Source organism: Lissotriton vulgaris, chromosome 3_1, assembly GCF_964263255.1.
Source record: "Lissotriton vulgaris chromosome 3_1, aLisVul1.2, whole genome shotgun sequence".
Lineage (NCBI taxonomy): Eukaryota > Metazoa > Chordata > Amphibia > Caudata > Salamandridae > Lissotriton > Lissotriton vulgaris.
This window is the reverse complement of record NC_141689.1, coordinates 1,422,714,843-1,422,732,926: the sequence shown is the minus strand read 5'-3', so window position 1 is coordinate 1,422,732,926 and position 18,084 is coordinate 1,422,714,843. Positions and strand designations below refer to the sequence as shown.

Sequence of the window (18,084 nt, the reverse complement as noted above, 5' to 3'; positions counted from 1 at the left end):
TTTTTGGTAAAGAAGGCCGATTTGGCCTGTTCTATCTTTGTCTTATATTCAAGTAGGACTCTAGTATATTCTATCCTCTTTTGGCAGCTATAATCGGATCTCCAGATCCGCTCATAACGACGGCATTTAAGTTTAATTAATTTGACGTCCGGAGTGTACCATGGTGAGGTGACCGAGTGTCTTCTAGGTTTTTTGGATTCCTCTGGGGCCAGCTCGTTTATCGCTAGGCTAATCCATGCTTTAAAGTGGCTGGCCCCACTGTTCCTGTCATAGGTTCCAGATAATGTTTTTTTTTAGATAGAACATTGGCAAGTTGATTCGCTTGAAGCTTCTTCCAGGGACGTGTTTTGACTGGGAGAAAGTGATCCCTACGGCGAGAAATTGGTTTGCAGATTAAAGAGAATGGCTGCATGGTCAGACCATGGAACTGGCATAATAGATTTTAATCCTGATATGGTAATTGTTTGTGAAAATACCATCAAGCGTATGGCCAGCTATGTGTGTTGGTTTAGAAACTATCTGATCCCTCCCAAAGCTTTGGAAATTGTCAATTAGAGTGGCCGCTTCAGTATTATTATTCTACTCTAAATGAAAATTAAAATCACCTAAGACCTTGAAAGTGGCTGCGTCAAGGGTGGATTCCAAAAAGGTATGGAGTGCTTTAATGAAGGGGGCTCTTAATCCCGGGGGTCTGTAAACCAATAGACCTGAAAATATTATTTGATTTCTGTCCTTGACATTGAAGGTCATAGTTTCTGCCTCCAGACCTAATTGTGGGAGAATGTTTACTTTGAAATCGGAGCGGTGAATTATTGCTATTTCGCCTCCCGTTGAGCCAGTTCTATCAGCATGTACCACCGAGTAGACGTTAGGAACAGCTATATTCCAATCAGGCCCTGACGATTCGGATGCCCATGTTTCCGTGAGGAACACGAGGTCAGCAGAGTTGTCTGTTATCAATGCCCCTAACTCATGTTTATGTTTCGACATTGATCTTACATTTATTAGGATGTTTTTTAACCTCGTAGATGCTAGTAAACATCCCTCCCTAGTGCTGCGCTGTCCATTGGAACTAGCGCTGAATGACCGTCCAATGGTCGTGCGCAGCACTGGGGAGGTAGTACTGCCGTCGGCCAATGCACCGACGCAGCACTTAAGGGGTTAACATTTTATGGTTGTTATCCGTATGGCTATCCTTACTATAGGTGTATTTACTAGTAGACGGTGGGTGATGATTCGTGATTTTAGATTTTAGATTTGTTCTCAACAATGCTCACAGGTTGGTGGCCCTAAGAAGGAGATATAGGTGCGCTCTTTAGCAGAAACCCGCAGGAAGAGCAGTTAAAGGTGTTAACGATACCGTTGTCAAACCAGATGGTCAGATGTTCACAAGTTCTTGAGTCTAGTTTAAGCAGTTCATCCTTGGAAAAACTGTTTGCAGGAGAACAGGCAGGGGTTTGGGCGCTGGGTGCGGGTTCGGCGCGGACGGGCGCAGACGAGCTTGCCTTTGGCGCACCACCGGCGCGCCCGCTGGGCGCGTTCGGCCGAGCATCGGGCTAAGTAGGCTCTTGCCCGGAAGTGGCGGCAGCTAGAGCGCGTCCCCACCAGTCCTAAGATAGCAGCTGTGCACACTCCGAAGACCCGGAGTTACCCTGCTCTCCCTCAGCAACAAACGGGACTTCCCGCGGCGGAACAGGGATATGGGTACTAAAGTAAGTGCAGAGACAATTTTTCATTCAATTGTACAAGTGCTGTGGCAGTTTTATAACGATTCAGAAAAGGGGGTGGTGATGAACAGAGTGTCTGAATTAAGCATAGCACTCTTACCCAGTCCAAAGATCAGGGCTTGATCCATCACCGTTATTTATCTCACTGCACCATCCCAGCTCAGAACCTGGCTATATGCAAATCAGTCTGTCCCTGGCCCAGTGCATCATGGGAACAGGGCAGACTAAACTACCAAGCCAATTCTTCACCAGAAAGGAGACAAGCTACCGGGGACCGGTTTCTGGCATTTCTGCGGTCTTCGGCCCGGCTTGCTTGAATCCTGATGGTGCAGTGAGAAAGGGACTCATGTCTGAGTATACCCTGCCACACCTATAGTGGCCAAAAACGATTCAGAAAAGGGGGTGGTGATGAACAGAGTGTCTGAATTGAACATACCACTGGCAGTTTTATAAAGCATCAACAATTTTTAAAAGCGTAGTAATTACAATTTAAAAATTGCGGCGATTTAGCTAGCAGCAGTAGTGATGATGGTCTAAGACCTAGGGCAAGGTGGATTTCAGTGCGTTAGCCGCTTCAGTAAGTTCTTCCTTCTGCGCTGAGCGTCCGGCAGAGCCTTGCCTAAGTAGGCTCTTGCCCGGAAGTGGCGGCAGCTAGAGCGCGTCCCCACCAGTCCCCACCAGTCCTAAGATGGCGGCTGTGCACACTCCGAAGACCCAGAGTTACCCTGCTCTCCCTCTGCAACAAACTGGACTTCCCACGGCGGAACAGGGATACGGGTACTAAAGTAAGTGCAGAGACAATTTTTAATTCAATTGCGGCGATTTAGCTAGCAGCAGTAGTGATGATGGTCTAAGACCTAGGGCAAGGTAGATTTCACTGCACTAGCCGCTTCAGTAAGTTCTTCCCTGCGTCCGGCAGAGACTTGCCTAAGTAGGATCTTGCCCGGAAGTGGCGGCAGCTAGAGCGCGTCCCCACCAGTCCTAAGATGGCGGCTGTGCACACTCCGAAGTGCACTGACAATGTGGCACAAAAAGGTGTTGTACTGCCAGCTCACCAGCAAGGGCAGCCCTCTTGATGGGCTAAAGGGGTCCCATGGCAGGCTGGTGATGTCACTCACTGCACCCACTTGCAGGGGGATCTTTAATCTCTCTATAAATTGCTGATGAATTGCTATCTGCACAGAGAAACACAGAACAGCTTTGAAGCAACTGCTCTCTAGTTCAATGAATGCTCTGCCCTCCGGGCAGCATGAGTTTGCAGCTGCTCTGGGGGAAGCACATTCATTGTAATAGGTCACACTGCCCCAGTTTTCACCTGATACACCTGCTTAAAGGTGCACAATAACACAAACAAGGACAGTGCACCTTATTTGTAATACAGACCGTGATTAAAATGGGTTTGCTGTAAATAAATCCATATTTACAAAAACAACATACACAACAATTTGTAACATTTCTAAATGTGTATGTACATGTAAGTGAGAGGTAATGGAGGATTCCGGAGGTCTTGACATTCTCTACCTAGTGACGTCTGTGCTGTGTAATTTTGGACAGTTTTGCCTTTTAACCCAAATCACTTTTTGTTCTGGGATGTTCATTTAAAAGCTATTTTAAAGCCAGTATATTGCAGAAAAGAAGCAGCTGGCAATACTGAGAAAAAACTTTACTCAAACAGTCACAAATAAGGTATAAAAAAAAGTCACAAGTAGGCACGCCAAAAACATGGAAATGTCACACATAGGAAAAAAAGAAATTTGGCAGTTATGGGCTTGCCATGCTTCTCAGCCAAGCACATCAACTAGCCGTTCCTTTTCTGGGATTCGGAATGAGTATTATGGTGATACGTTGCAGGTTCAAGGTATTTTCAGAGCTTCTCATTACCCAAATGGGTGAAATTTCTGATATGTATCACTTTCAGTGCCCTTCACTGATTGGTTTTACTTGCAAGAAAGCATCATTCATAAATGTAACACATTTTGTTGTTGAATGTCACTCAGAAGTACACTGAAACCTTGGAAATGTCACACTTAAGCATTTTGAAAACTTGGCAGCAATCACTACTCCTGGAGAGCATGTAGACAGACTGTCTTCAGAATGCTCAGTCTTCTGTCTGAGTCTTCAGCTTACTCAATGGTGCATTATGATTGAGTCCATATATCATGCTACTGCTCATCACACAATAACTATGCAGCACTCTAAAATACAGGCACAGGGAGACGAGTGGTGTACAACCAGATCAATTGGCAAACATTGTTATTTCTGCTCATCTTGTCACAGTTTCATATTATACAAAAGTCCAGCACTTACTGTTAGATGATATTGCCTCCATATTTCTGGACATGCCTGGGAAAAAAAGATATCAATCAGATGGGAGCATTTAAAGGTGATTTACAAACTACTACTTTTAACATCTGCTGGAACAGTCGTACAAGCAAGAGCTCAACAACACTGTCACAGTGAATTCAACACTAGTTCATCATATGCTAGCTAATCAATAAGTTATTTTTTTCTTTTTTCTTTAACCCGCCTCACACTTTCTCTATCAGTTAAATGTATAATGTAAGGCTAAATGTCGGAAGCAGTCTCTTGTATTAAAGTAGTAAAACAATTGTTAAATTGCAAAGTGATTTTCATGTGATTTGCGCGTATTGCCACGATGCAGACAATTGTGTGAAAGCTACAACTATGTTTTGGAAGCACCATATACTGAGCAATAGGCAGATAAAAGTCTAAATAAAATATTTTCCACTTACGAATATCTTTGCATGTAATATAAGTTATAAAAAGCCTTTCATAAAAACTCAAGTTTAAGGTAAGTCATGGTTGATGCAGGTTTAAGAAAACAAGTTACATACCTGTAACTACAGTTATCCAGTATTGGTATCTTTCATAGATTCACATGCCTGAATCATTCCCCGTCGCCGAGGCAGGAGTCCCACGGAAAAAGTACAAAAGCACAAGCATTGCCTTAGTAAATAACAGTAGTAGGCTAAAAGAAAGCCCAAAGGCCTAAAACTTAGTAGCCTATTTACATCATTATATGAAAAGAAATAAAAAATAGTTCCAACCAATCAGCTACCAGCACCCTCTAGAACCTTCCCAGCAGAAGCAGTTCTCCTCAGATTTTCTTAGCACAAGTGGGAAGCAGGGATCCCAACCAAAGGACTGTCTCACCGGGGAGGACGGTGGGTGCACGTGAATCTATGAAAGATACCAATACTGGATAACAGTAGTTACAGGTAAGTAACCTGTTTTCTTATCTAGTATTGGGGTATCTTTCATAGATTCACATGCCTGAATCAGAATAGCAAGCAGTAAGCTAAAACAGTGTCGTTTGAGGATGGTGGGAGACAGGGTTTATAAACTCCCAAGACACCTCCATAAAGGTTGGAACATTAATAAACTTGAACCACCTTCAAATAAATATAACGCATGTAAAAAAACATTAACTATGGAAGGCAAGGTTAAACATACAAGGAAAGTGCAGATATTCAAAGTAAAAAGTATATAATAAATATATACATCACATGAAAACAGTGTAGTATATCATGATAAATACCTGAATCTGACCTTAGTGAAAAAGATGTTGAAGAACGGCTTGTCCTACAGCCGCATCGTCCTGCTGAGCAAATTGCAGACCCCATTATCAAAAATGGGGTTACCCTATAAAGTCAAAAGGACCTGGGTATCGTTTAGTTCAGAAAAACAGTGGTCCTAGACTATTGTAACTTGGAATTCAAAACATTATCATAAGTATAATTATTTTGGCACCTGAGATCATAGGCACACACAGAAAAATAGAAAAAATATATATAGGCCACTTCCAAAAAAGTCTGATAACTCGAATGTAATCATTCAACCATTGAGTTATATTGTAGAATCACACTTTGGTTATTTTTGATATACAATGTTATATCCACACGGTTATTATCAGAGAGAAGGAGATACGTGAAAAGGTAGTGCTCAGGTGAAAGAATAAACGGAAAGGAAAAAGAAATGGTAGTAGCATAGGGGATCCTTTAAATATTTACAAAAAATATATATAGGGTGCCAACATGGGTTGTAATGGTCTCCCTTAAGAAACAATTCGACCTACCCATATGGACACATTTGCATATAATGTGTTAATTAGACTGTTATTTTTCACAGTGAAACATCATCTGTGCATCAGATGTAGGGGGCAGATGTATGGTGCAGGCCTATTTGGGGGCGTCGACGTTTTGACCCTATTGCAAAAGGGTAAGTGTGATCCTCAGCGGCAGGTCTTCCTCAGGACGAGGGTGGGGGATATCAAAATACTGAGTCAGGTGAGTACCAAAGGCGTTGGCCTCAAGGCAGGTAAACAGTAATTATTCCAGTGAATGCATCTTGGAAGGGGAAAGCTATTCCCAACACCGCTGTGTATAGGGGCGGCGAGGGGGGTCTGGAAAGTTTGTTTAAGGCAGTACGATACTCCTAGAAGCAATTACTTTGTGATTCTTGTTTAGGATAGAAAGTAGCTCCATAAGTCGTGTCCTGTCAGCACGCTGCATGAGTCACATTCGCTGAGGCAGAGGAAATTGCAGACAGTAGTGTCTCGTGAACGTGTGGACATTCTTCCATTTCGCAGCATGACAGATATTTTCCAAAGTTACTCCAGCAAACAGCACAGTAGAAGTTGCCATAATTCTGGTTGAATGCGCTCTGACCTTTCTTTGTAAAGGTTTGTTGGCTTTGTCATGACATAAATGAATTGTAGAAGCCAACCACCTAGCTATTGTTGCCTTTGTTACTGCAGTCCCAAGTGTGGCTTGACCATATGCCATGAACAATTAGTTGGATCGCCTGAAGTCCTTAGTTTCCTGTAGATAGAACTTTAAACAACGGTTAATGTCGAGTGAGTGTAATGCTCTCTAAGCTGGTGTGGATGGATCTGGAAAGAACACTTTAAGCTTTACCGGTTCATTTAAGTGAAATTGAGATGGTACTTTAGGAATTAATTTGGGATTTGTTCGAAGCGTCACATAATCCTTAGAGAAATGTAAAAAGGGTTCTGCGATAGTGAAAGCTTGGATTTCACTAACACTTTGAGCCGATGTCAGAGCCAGTAAAATAGCAACTTTCCATGCGAGAAACTTGAGGTCAGCCTTGTGTATGGGCTCAAATGGTCTTCTCAGCAATTGAGCCAACACAGTATTTAGCTCCCACTCCGGAGGAGGAGCACGTTTCGGAGGAAAAACTCGAAAGAGTCCTTTCATAAATTGCTTGACAAGCGAAGAGGAACAGAGCGAAGGTTTATTGGAACTCTTCCTGAATCGGGAGAGCGCAGCAAGATGAACTTTAATCGATGAAAAAACAAGGCCAGCCTTAGACAGAGACAATAAATAAAGAAGAATTTGTTCCACAGGAGCTGTATATGGTGGACATCATTCACCTCGCACCAATGACAAAAGCGTTTCCACTTTAAGCGATAAGTTTTGACTGTGCCCTGCGCACGCAACTTAGCCAAAATTTCACGACAGTCCTGAGAGATGTTCATATCTTTGAATTCTAAGAAATCAGGAGCCATAGGTGCAAGCGCAGCGACTGTGGATCTGGATGAAGTATTTGACCCCTTTCTCTTGATAACATCGTGAGTGTTGGTATTAGACGGATGGGATTGTCCTGAGATAGTGGAAGCAGCTCCTGGAACCAATATTGCCTTGGCCACCGGGGTGCAATCAAGATGAGACGGCAACCCTCCATTTTCATTTTGCGGAGCACTCTCGGAATCAACGGTATTGGGGGAAAAGCATACGCACAAATCGCTGACCATTGCATGGACAGGGCATTCCCCCGATCCCTTTCGAGGGAACCTGCTGGCGTAATACTGGCATTTCTTGTTCTGTCTCGTTGCAAACAAATTCAGTGCTGGTTTTCCCCAGTCTTGGAAAAATCTGTTCACCTGCTTCTGCTCCAATTCCCATTCACCACAGCCCGAGAGAGTACTGCTCAGGGTGTCGGCCAAGGTGTTTCGAAGCCCTTTGACGTGTTCTGTCCTCACTGTTATCTTGTGGGCCGTAACCCACTACCACAGTTCCTGAGCCTCCTGTGAAAGAGACAGTGATCTTGTTCCCCCTTGTTTGTTGATGTAATACAAGCTAGTCATATTGTCGATACCGACCAGCACTGAGGAGCCCGCAATCCTCGGGAGAAATGCTTGCAGGGAGAGAAAGATGGCGTGAGGCTCTAATCTGTTGATATGCTGTTGACTGTATTCTTGGGACCATCTGCCTTGAATCTGTAAGTCTTGGAGATGGCCTACCCATCCCTCCATGGAAGCGTCGGTTGTTAAAACGAATTCTGGCATTCTTTTGACAAGAATACTTTGCACTGTATTGTGTCCAGCATTGCTCCCAGAAAAGGAATCACTTGGAGAAGGCGTAGCTGTGACTTGTTTTTGTTGAGAGTGAGGCCTAGAATCGAAAAGAGATGAAGACATGTAGAGACATCATCTTCGGTTGCTTGCTCCGAAGGACCTTTGAGCAACTAATCGTCGAGATAAGGAAACACTTGTATTCCTTGAGATCTCAGAGTCGCTGTTACTGGTGCCAGTCATTTCATGAAGATTCTTGGTGCTGATTTCAGTCCGAAAGGAAGCACCTTGAACTGATAGTGGACACCAGCCACTGTGAATCGAAGGGATTTGCGATGTTTGGGATGTATAGGGATGTGAAAGTACGCATTCCCAAGATCCAAAGAAGCCATAAAATCCCCTTCGTTTAGACAACTTAAAACTTCGGCAAGCCGAACCATCCGGAAACTCTGCTTCTTCAGATATTTGTCGAGTTGGCGGAGGTCTAGAATCGGGCGCCACACTCCAGATTTTTTCTTGATTAGGAAGAAACGAGAATAGAACCCGGTTCCCTTTTGAGATGATGGAACTTTCTCTATTGCATTCTTGCCAAGCATTTTTAAAGCTTCTTTGAACAGTAAGAGAAGACAAGGGGAAGGGGGACACCTGGGCAGGGTAGTAGGTGGCTGTTTGATGAATACCAGGGTGTGGCCGTTGTTGACTAGGTTGAGAACCCATTGGGGTGATCTGTTGCCACTTGTGAGCAAAGGATGACATTTTTGTGTCCACGGGGAGGGAGTAAAGGATGACTGGCGTCCTGCGTAACTCATTGCTTTCTGTCGGTATTGCGACCCTGATTGTTCTATCGCTTTCGTCCGCCCTGACAGGAGAAACTATTTGAAGAGGATTGTCGATAAGATGATTGGCCGTAAGGATGTCTACATTGTGCCTGATATTGCTTATTTTGTTGATTTTGATAACCTCCTCTTGATGCAAAACCACGACCTCTTTCACCTCGGAAAGATTCACGCCTGTATTGTAGAGCGGCCAACGATTTAGACGTATCGGTATCAGTCTTTATAGCAAGGAGGGCCGCATCAATGTGCTTTCCGAATAAGGAATCACCATCATAGGCCATGTCTGAAATTTTTGTTTGAACCTCTGGCCTAAAAGATGTAGCTTTAAGCCAACCTTGGCGTCTTAGTACTGCAGCACCAGCAAGTTGCCGAAAGTTGGTGTTAGCAATATCCAGAGCGCAATCTATTATCTCAGATGCGGCTCGTTCTCCCTGCAAAAGTATCTTCCTTGCATCTCGTTTATGGTCCTCAGGGAGATCTATAAATTCCGCCAGATCTGACCACATCAGGCGGTCATAACGGCAGAGTCTTGCCAGAGAATTTGCTGCTGCCATAGTGGAGAACTTTTTGCCTTAAAGGTCTAATCTCCATCCTTCCTTATCAGGCAGCGTTGATATTGGCGTAACCGGATTTTTGGATCTTTGCTGGGCGGCTTGCGATATTACTGAATCTGGTCAGGGATAACCAATTAGACAAGATGGAGTATCAGGAGGAGCACAGTACTTTTTCTCAATGCGAGAAAGTACAGCCGGGATAGAAGCAGGCGTTTTCATAATCTTGATCCCTTCATTCCAGATATAATCAATGATAGGAATCGCCCATGTGACCTTCCTATACGCTTCTTTAAAATCATGCAACAAACAATCCATGTGTTCTACTGTGACTGGCAATTGAAATCTGGTTGCTGCACGTTGCATTAGGTTGTGAAAGCCCCCGATGTCCTCAGGGGGAGAGTCCGACGGTTAAGGAATGGGTAGAGAAGGCATTGGTATGATATAATCATCCCAAGGATCCACACTAGTAGCTTTGTCAGGCATTTCACCCTCTTCGACCTCCTCATCCGAGTAGAAGAATCATGGTCCATTTGAAGTGCTGAACCAGAACGGTGACGCAGTGAAGCAGGAACCTCCGTCTGAGGTAGTGGGTCTGGCGCTTCCGTTGATGGAGGTGGAACATCAGGGACAGTCTGTTGTGGGGGAAACCGGTGATGGTAATCAGCCAGCATTCCCTGGAGATCTTGCATAAGTGTAGGAGGAAGATGACTTGTCTCTCTTTGATCCAACTCACTGTCGTCGACGGGACTGTCGTCGATGGGGCTGTTGTCGACAGGCTCTTCGTCGGCGGGCTCTTCATGGGCGGGCTCTTCGTCGGCGGGCTCTTCGTCGGCGGGCTCACCGTCGACGGACTCGCCGTCGACGGAGTCACTGAAAGAGTAGTTGACGGAACAGACGTCGAAACGGTTGACGTCGATGAGGTTGACTTTGAAGAGAGAGTACCTTTGTCGATGGAACCTACGTCGACGAGCTCGACATCAACATAGTCATCAACGGAGACTTAGAAGATGAACTCTTCGTCGACGAGTCTTTTATAACAGGCTTTTTAGTGAGCCATTCCTATGAGAGAGCAGGACTGACATGTGTACTTGAATTGATGCCTGGACTCGGAGCTTTAAAAAAGCATTGTAGTATCTTTAGAATACATGGTGGAAAAGGTAGTTGTTGCCTTTAAAATCACCAAAAAAGGTCCATTTGAAGCATAACATTGTGGTGTAACCAGCTGTACAGCCTCTTTTACAATGTTCATGCACTTTTGAGGTAGGATTCAGATCTCAAAATTGCAATGTGTCAAGAACCATGCTGCTGAGTTGAATGACTTGGGATCTTATTTTCTTTTCTTTTGTAGTAAACAAATCAACTGAAGGGTGAGACCATTGACCATTGTGCAACCTGGTTGTACATTTTCTAGTGCCAAATGGTTTCAACAAGCCATGTGAGTGATGTGGAATTTGTGCATCTCTGTGTTTCCAGGTTGTCAATGAAAATCTGAATAACATATCCTGTAAGTTATGTTATGTTATAATTTTATAAAGCGCAACAGCTGTCCCAGCTAAGAGGCGTCCCGGCGCTAAGCAGCAAGAAAATAGCATACACAGAAGCACAGAAGGCCTACAAGGAAGGAAGAAGAAATGTTTTAATGGCTTTCCTAAAGTGAAGATAATTAGTGAGTCCTCGAATGTGGGCCAGCAAAGAGTTCCACAGAATGCCAGCTCTATTACAAAAAGAGCGCCCAACGGCGCAAACCCTTCTCACCCGGGGTATGACTACCAGACATTGTCCCATTGAGCGAAGTGATCGCATGGGAATATAAAGTAAAAGGAGATCAGTCAGAATTTGTGGGGATGCCAGTTTCAGAATTTTATAGGCTATATACAGTGCCTTAAACTCAATTTGCCTGGCCACGGGCAACCAGTGGAGGCGACGGATGGCACTGGTCACTGCGCAGGTTCTACGCAGGCCAAGAGATCTTGTGGACACATTCGGAACTCTCTGTAGCCTCTGTATTTCAGATTTATTAGCTCCCAGATACAACGAGCAAGCATAATCAAGCCTAGACAAGATCAGGGCCTGAATAATGATCTGCCTAGTTGTGGCATCGAAGAAGGCCAGGATAGGTTTGAGCCCGCGCAACAAACCAAAACAGGTTCCCGCCACCTTTTTAGTCTGAATCTGAAAATTTAGTGAGGTGTCCATCCAGACCCCCAGGTTCTTCACTACAGGCTTAGGGACGGGAGCCATGCCAAAACCCTTGGGCCACCACAGCTCGCTCCAACAATCATGGTTCCCTCCCACCAACAGCACTTCTGACTTGTTGGTATTCAGTTGGAGACAGTTGGTGGTCATTGACTCGGCAACCGCCGAGCGGTCGCCCTGAAATTTCCTGGCGTCCTGCTTGTGGTCACGCGAGAGAGCCACCACCAACTGAGTATCATCGGCATAAGAGACCATGGTCAACCCTCTGCTCCTGGCTACACATGCGAGAGGTTGGACATAAAGATTAAAGAGCAAAGGGCTCAGGGACGAGCCTTGTGGGACCCCTTGGCCTATAGGAAAAGTACCAGAAGCAAAAGGGGGGGGGGGGCAACCACCTGAAACATCTTGTCTGCGAGGAAGGACAGCCACTTAAGTGCTGAGCCAGTGACACCAGCCTCTGACAGACGAATCAGCAAGATGGCATGTGACACCGTGTCGAACGAGGCACTGAGATCCAAAAGGATCAGTGCCGACATCTGCCCCGTGTTTAAGGCCTTCCAAAGATGTTCAGCCACGGCCAGAAGCGCTGACTCGGTGCTGTTGCCGGGCCGAAAGCTGTTTTGAGAGGGGTTGAGCCTGTGATTTACAGTGAGATATTCGGTGAGAAGAGAATTGATGTAGGCCTCTGTGATCTTTGCAGTCCAAGGTAACAGGGAAATAGGCCGAAAACATTCAGGTTTTTCGGGGTCTAAGGAATGTTTCGTGAGCAGCGGTATTACCCTGGCCTGCTTCCAAGCCCTGGGCACGACCGCTGCAGTCAAGGACCCATTAATCACCAGTTCCAGAGGGTGTATGATGGTAGGTAGATTTTTTTGGAATTGGTCAGCAATCGAGGGATCAGCAGGAGAACCTGACTTCAACTTGGAACAAAGTGTCAGTAAAACCTCTTGGGTGATGGGGGAAAAACCTCAAAGATACCATCCATAGGGTCGCAGGATGTCTCAGGAGGACCTATAAGAACCGTAGGAAAGCTTTTATAAATGTCCTCAACCATCCTGACAAAAAACGTTGTCAGCTCGTTACATTGCAAGTCGGAGGTGATCACCGAACCTGCGACGTCCTTCTGAGTTTTAAGCTCCGTGACTATAGAAAGGATCAACACAGCAGACAAAAACCTCAGGTTTACCCACACAGTCAGTTTGACCGAAGTGGTCTTCCTGGACGTGGTCATCACCAACACAGGTACATCCCTCTTGACAAAAACCCATTACAAACCCACCGCGAAAAACAATCTGCTAGAATTCACCAGTTTTCACCCTCGCCCCCTGAAAGAAAATCTACCCTATGGCCAATGTCTGAGGATCAGACGAAACTGCAGCAACATTGAGGACTTTAAACAACAGTCTTCAGGTCTCACCAACAAACTGCAAGCAAGAGGATACCCGAGCAACATCCTTAGCAAGGGCTTCAAACGGGCACGTAATCAACCACGGGAAGCCCTCCTTTAGACCTCTGAGAGAACCCCAGAGGTGCCGCCATTGACTTGCATGACTACTTACAGCAGTCTTTCTAACCTGATGAAAAAATCCATCAACAAAAACTGAAAAATTATCACAAGCACAAAAAAGACATGGGAAAAAACGTTGTTTTGTTTCAGAAAAGGACGCAGCCTGAAGGATGCCCTAGTACACACCCGACCGAAAGAGACCACGGACACCCCAATCCGGAGCATCACTGATGCATGGGGCCTGCCCAAAATCACAGACACTTCCCTTGCTCCAACTGCAGTATTTGCCATTTGACGGCAGCCACCAAAACCCTCTCAATAGAACAAGGGAAAATCTGGATACAGAAAACCCACACCAACTGCAACTCTGCCAATGTGATTTATCTAATCACATGTCCCTGCGAGCTACAATATATCGGGATGACAACGAGTAAAGTCAAACAGAGGATCTGTGAACACAGGAGCAACATAAGATGCAGAAAAGCTTCAACCAAAATGAGTGACCATTTTTTGCAGACTAACCATCCCACAAACGATCTAAGGTGGACCATAATTGAGCAAATAAACGGAGGCACAAACATTACTAACAGACTCTTTGAGAAAGAGCAGAGGTGGGTGTACCGTTTGGGTACCCATATCCACGGACTGAACGATGAAATCCCGTGGTCATCTATCCTCAAATGAACTACTCCAGTCCCCCACTACATCCTTTTGAGCCAATCAGCATCGGACATGACCAGTAGCCTCTGGCCGGCCTATATGTGTTCTGTCACTTGGCTACTCTTGATCATACGCAGTGGGAACATCTCCCCACATTCTAGCAGTATTGATCCCACCATCTCGTGTCACATGGTCAACTCTCAGACGTTGCATCTCGCCCTGGTCCCCACATGGGACCTCCCTTTAGGCATAGAATGTCATCATTCTTGCGGTACCCTCACTAGCTGAGACTGAGTCTAGTGTGCGCTGGTCCTAGGAGAACCCCAGCCTTTTATGGTGGTCACCGGGTTTATAATGGTCTCTGCACATATTCACATACACTATGATCACCATGGTCATGCGCTATGTGTTCAGACTACTGTATCCATTCAATAACTGAACCATCTGCACACACCGTTGCACAGGTTGTTTGGACATGCGTTATGTATTCTGGATAATGCATCCGTTCAAGCCGCCGTTGTCAAAACTGTACCGCCTGCACAGGCTGCTACCCCCGCGTGTGGTGTTTCACACTAGCGCGGGATTCAATAAAGTTTCAGGAATTTCATCACGGTAACATTTTCTCCGCTCTACTCTTTTCTGAGACGTCCTCCTATCCTCACTACAGCGCGGCCACCGATTGGCTCTGGCCACGCGCTCCCACGCAGGCCCTGCCCACCCAGGAAACGCGAGCGTCCTCGCTTTCTGTCCATATTATCCCGGCACCGGTCTCAGCCCTGCATCCACGAGACCCGGTTCCCAAGGGTAGTAGCAGGTACCAAGTGGGTGCTTGATGCCGAGGGCGTAAGTGCTTTAAACGCCACGGAATCGCTACCAGCTAAGTAGTTTGCTTCCCTTTTCGCGCATTTGATGTAGTCTAACCCCTGTGTTCCCCTCCTCCCCTAGGGTGTGCCAATTGCGTCACCACCCCCCTCCAGAGGTCTATGGTGTGATAGAATCTCACCTGTCAGGTGAGAACCCTTTTTAAAAAAGTTTTTATTTTTTGTTTTAACTTCGCCTGCACTAAACAGAGTTCACTGGCCTTTGGCCCATTGATCCTTCACTTGCTCCCACGCGCTATACCAAGCGCAGTTCTGGATGTGTAGCGCTAGTATTTCGTGATCACTTATAGCTCACTGGCTGCAGGCGCTCTCATACACACATGCGCCTCGATGGGCACATCCTTGTGCCTATCGATCAGAGCCTAGTCCATCGATTAAGGCATTATAGGTCTGCTGTACACTACCGTAGACCTGCACATACCCACAGGCGGAGCCCCGAATTTACCGCTAGTCCCCCTGTGGGAATGTGTGGTTGGTATCACCAGAGCCCAGAGTCACTGTTGACAGTTGACACACCTCTGATTTAAGCTATCTAATTGTTTGTATGTCTTTTTCATGTGTGTCTGTCTCCCTTTCCTCCACAGGTGCATTTTAATGTTTGCGTGGTCTCCAAAATTGCGAGTACCTATCATTTTGTTGCACTTTTTTGACATAAGTTTTTCCTTTCACGTCCTTTGGTAGGGTGGGCCTTAGCGTGTCCATACCGCCGGGGTTTAGTACACTATAGGTCCTGACGAATGCCAGGTAAATTAACACCAACATTGGCAGAAACATGTTGACCAGCACGTAAATCTATAGGAAACAAGCCATTCAATCTATTTGGCTCAGTTTTCCTACACATATTTTAATATGTCTTATTGATCAGGCAATAAAGGAATTTTTTGATACAATTAAGACATTTTTAACCTCACCACTTACACTTCCTTTATTCACCTACACAACCACCTAGCCACTCACGACTTCACATTAACCGCTCTGCGGTAAATCTGGCGTTGAAGCACACTGGGGTGGCACTCAGCCACTCCCAGTGGGGCCCAATGATGAAGCATGTCACCGACTAGGTCGGTGAGTGAGGGCTTCCTATAACACCAAATGGGTGTTGTTTTTCTCTTAGTGCTCTAAATCTCGCCTTCCCGATGAGCTACGAACATCCTTTTGTTGTTTTTTATAGAAAAAATACTCTTAGCCAAATTGGAACTCCTGCTAATTTGCTCAGAGTAGAATGTGGCGCGCTCAACATGGAGGGCCCTGTGGTATCGCTAAACAGCAGCGGGGTAGAGATCCTTGGACCAAAGTCCCGTCGCCAAGTTCTCTCCAGCTTCTTACAGGTCTTACGTAAAACAGCGAGTTTAGCCGATTCATAGACAGCTTAGCAGGAATAAGGCGTCCAACGGCTGAGTGATCCAATTGGAAAAAATCAAATGGGCCTCAATAGGGTCAGCCGGAACAGCCGGAGAGGTGGCAGCGAGATGGCTTTGAAAATTTTCCCAGTTCAGTTTATACCAGGGGCGCTTAAATGAAAAGGTGTTTACTAAATTGCGCGCTGGCATAATATCATGGATCAACATGGGAACTAGCCAAATGCATGGGGCCCTAAGACCCGTTGATCGAGCTGACACGCGGCAAGATCAGCGAGGAAAGATGACACATCATGGTCGGAGCGGTTGTCTAGATGTAGATTAAGGTCGCCTATCACAGAAAAGTTAGAGGCACTGACTGCCAGAGTGATGACTTTCTCGGAGAGAGCATCTCTGAACCCTCTGGACGGACCTGGGGGACGATAAATCAGTAAACCTGACAATGTATAGTTGGAATTGAGAGTGATTTAAAAAAAGGCACATTCATCGTCGGTGACATCCCAGGCCTAGTCGTCTGCAGTTCATGGGCGCGGACTGATATGATATCCACTGGTCATGAAAGTATCGAAGTGAATCCCCAGCAATGGCCCGGTAGCCACTGAATTGCCATAATGCCTGCACATGAACATGTTCTGTTATGTCCAACAAGCCAGACTCTGGAACCTAGAAAAATAAAGAATACCAATATTCCCAACAATTCCTTTACTGCCCTCATTGTCAGAAACAGGTGTTTGGTAATCTCCTTTCTAGTTGGGGAATTGTGTTCTGAAACACCAAAAATCTCTCCATTGTAGGAGCTGTCATCACTTTCATTATAGGTATCTACACCTAGAAATGTATTGTGTTGCGTGAGGTGGAAGAACAAAAGTTACTTACCTGTAAACTGTGGTTCTCCAGTATTGGTGTCTTTCATAGATTCGCATGCTTGAATATTCCCCGTCGTCGAAGTGGGAGTCCCACAGTACATAAAATAGCAGTAATATATGCATGTATATATGAGAAATATCATAAATAAAAAATATACATACATATAAAGCAATAGAAATGTAAACTTAAAAGAGTACCATAGAACAGAATAGGCCCATTGAAAAGCCCAAGGGAGAATTCACTTTAGTAACATATTAGAGTCCTTATGTGCTGGTCCACATTCCAGCCAATCAGGCTGTAGCCTCCTCTAGAACCTTCTCCTTAGAAGCCCAAGTCCTCAGATTTTCGTAGCACAAAGTAAGTATAAGTGTCTGAGGAGAAGAGAGCCTCTGAGGGGAGGATGGGAGGGTCGCATGTGAATCTATGAAAGACACCAATACTGGAGAACCACAGTTTACAGGTAAGTAACTTTTGTTCTTCTCCAGTATTAGGGGTGTCTTTCATAGATTCACATGCTTGAATAAGAGTAGAAAGCAGTAAAATCATCACATAAGTCATAAAGGAGGTACACAATAAAGTCTTGGCAAACATATCACTAAATAAGTAATAAATACCAAAATTATGAGAAAAAACCTTTATGACTGGAGGCGGGTAGCAACAGAGGCTCACCTTCATCGGAAGAGATTCCTCAGCACCGCTTGACCCACTGCTGCATCTGCGGCATCTGTTGATTGCAGGCAGTAGTGCTTCGTAAAAGTATGGCTGCTAGACCAAGTAGCAGCTCTGCAGATGTGTCTCAGAGGTACCCCCGCAAAGAGGGCAGCAGAAGTCGACACAGCTCTCGTGGAATGAGCTCGAGCTGGAGCAGGAAGGGGCTTGCCAGCCCGTTGATGACAGTAGGACATGGCAGACGATATCCATCTGGTGATAGTCTGTTTGGTAACAGCTTGTCCTCTGCACACCGGGCCATATGCCACAAATAATTGATTTGTTTTTCTAAATGCCGCCGTGCGTTGAATGTAAAACTTGAGGCAGCGCTTTACATCCAGAGTGTGCAAAGAGCGTTCCGCTGCAGATTGTGGTGCTGGAAAGAAAGTTTTAAGAATAATTGGTTCATTGAGATGGAAATCACAGGGAACCTTTGGAATGAAACTGGGATTTGTC

General features: G+C 45.4%; 1 protein-coding gene across 2 annotated transcripts in view; it reads right to left on the bottom strand.

Moving 5' to 3' along the window:
• The window catches only part of ZCCHC7 (zinc finger CCHC-type containing 7), a 281,807-nt gene that overhangs the window by 125,383 nt on the left and 138,340 nt on the right, over positions 1-18,084 (bottom strand). For both annotated transcript variants that reach the window (XM_086961897.1, XM_086961898.1), the window contains exon 6: positions 4,035-4,070. In XM_086961897.1, coding sequence (XP_086818023.1) covers positions 4,035-4,070 — 36 coding nt within the window. The remainder of the gene's footprint in view (positions 1-4,034; positions 4,071-18,084) is intronic.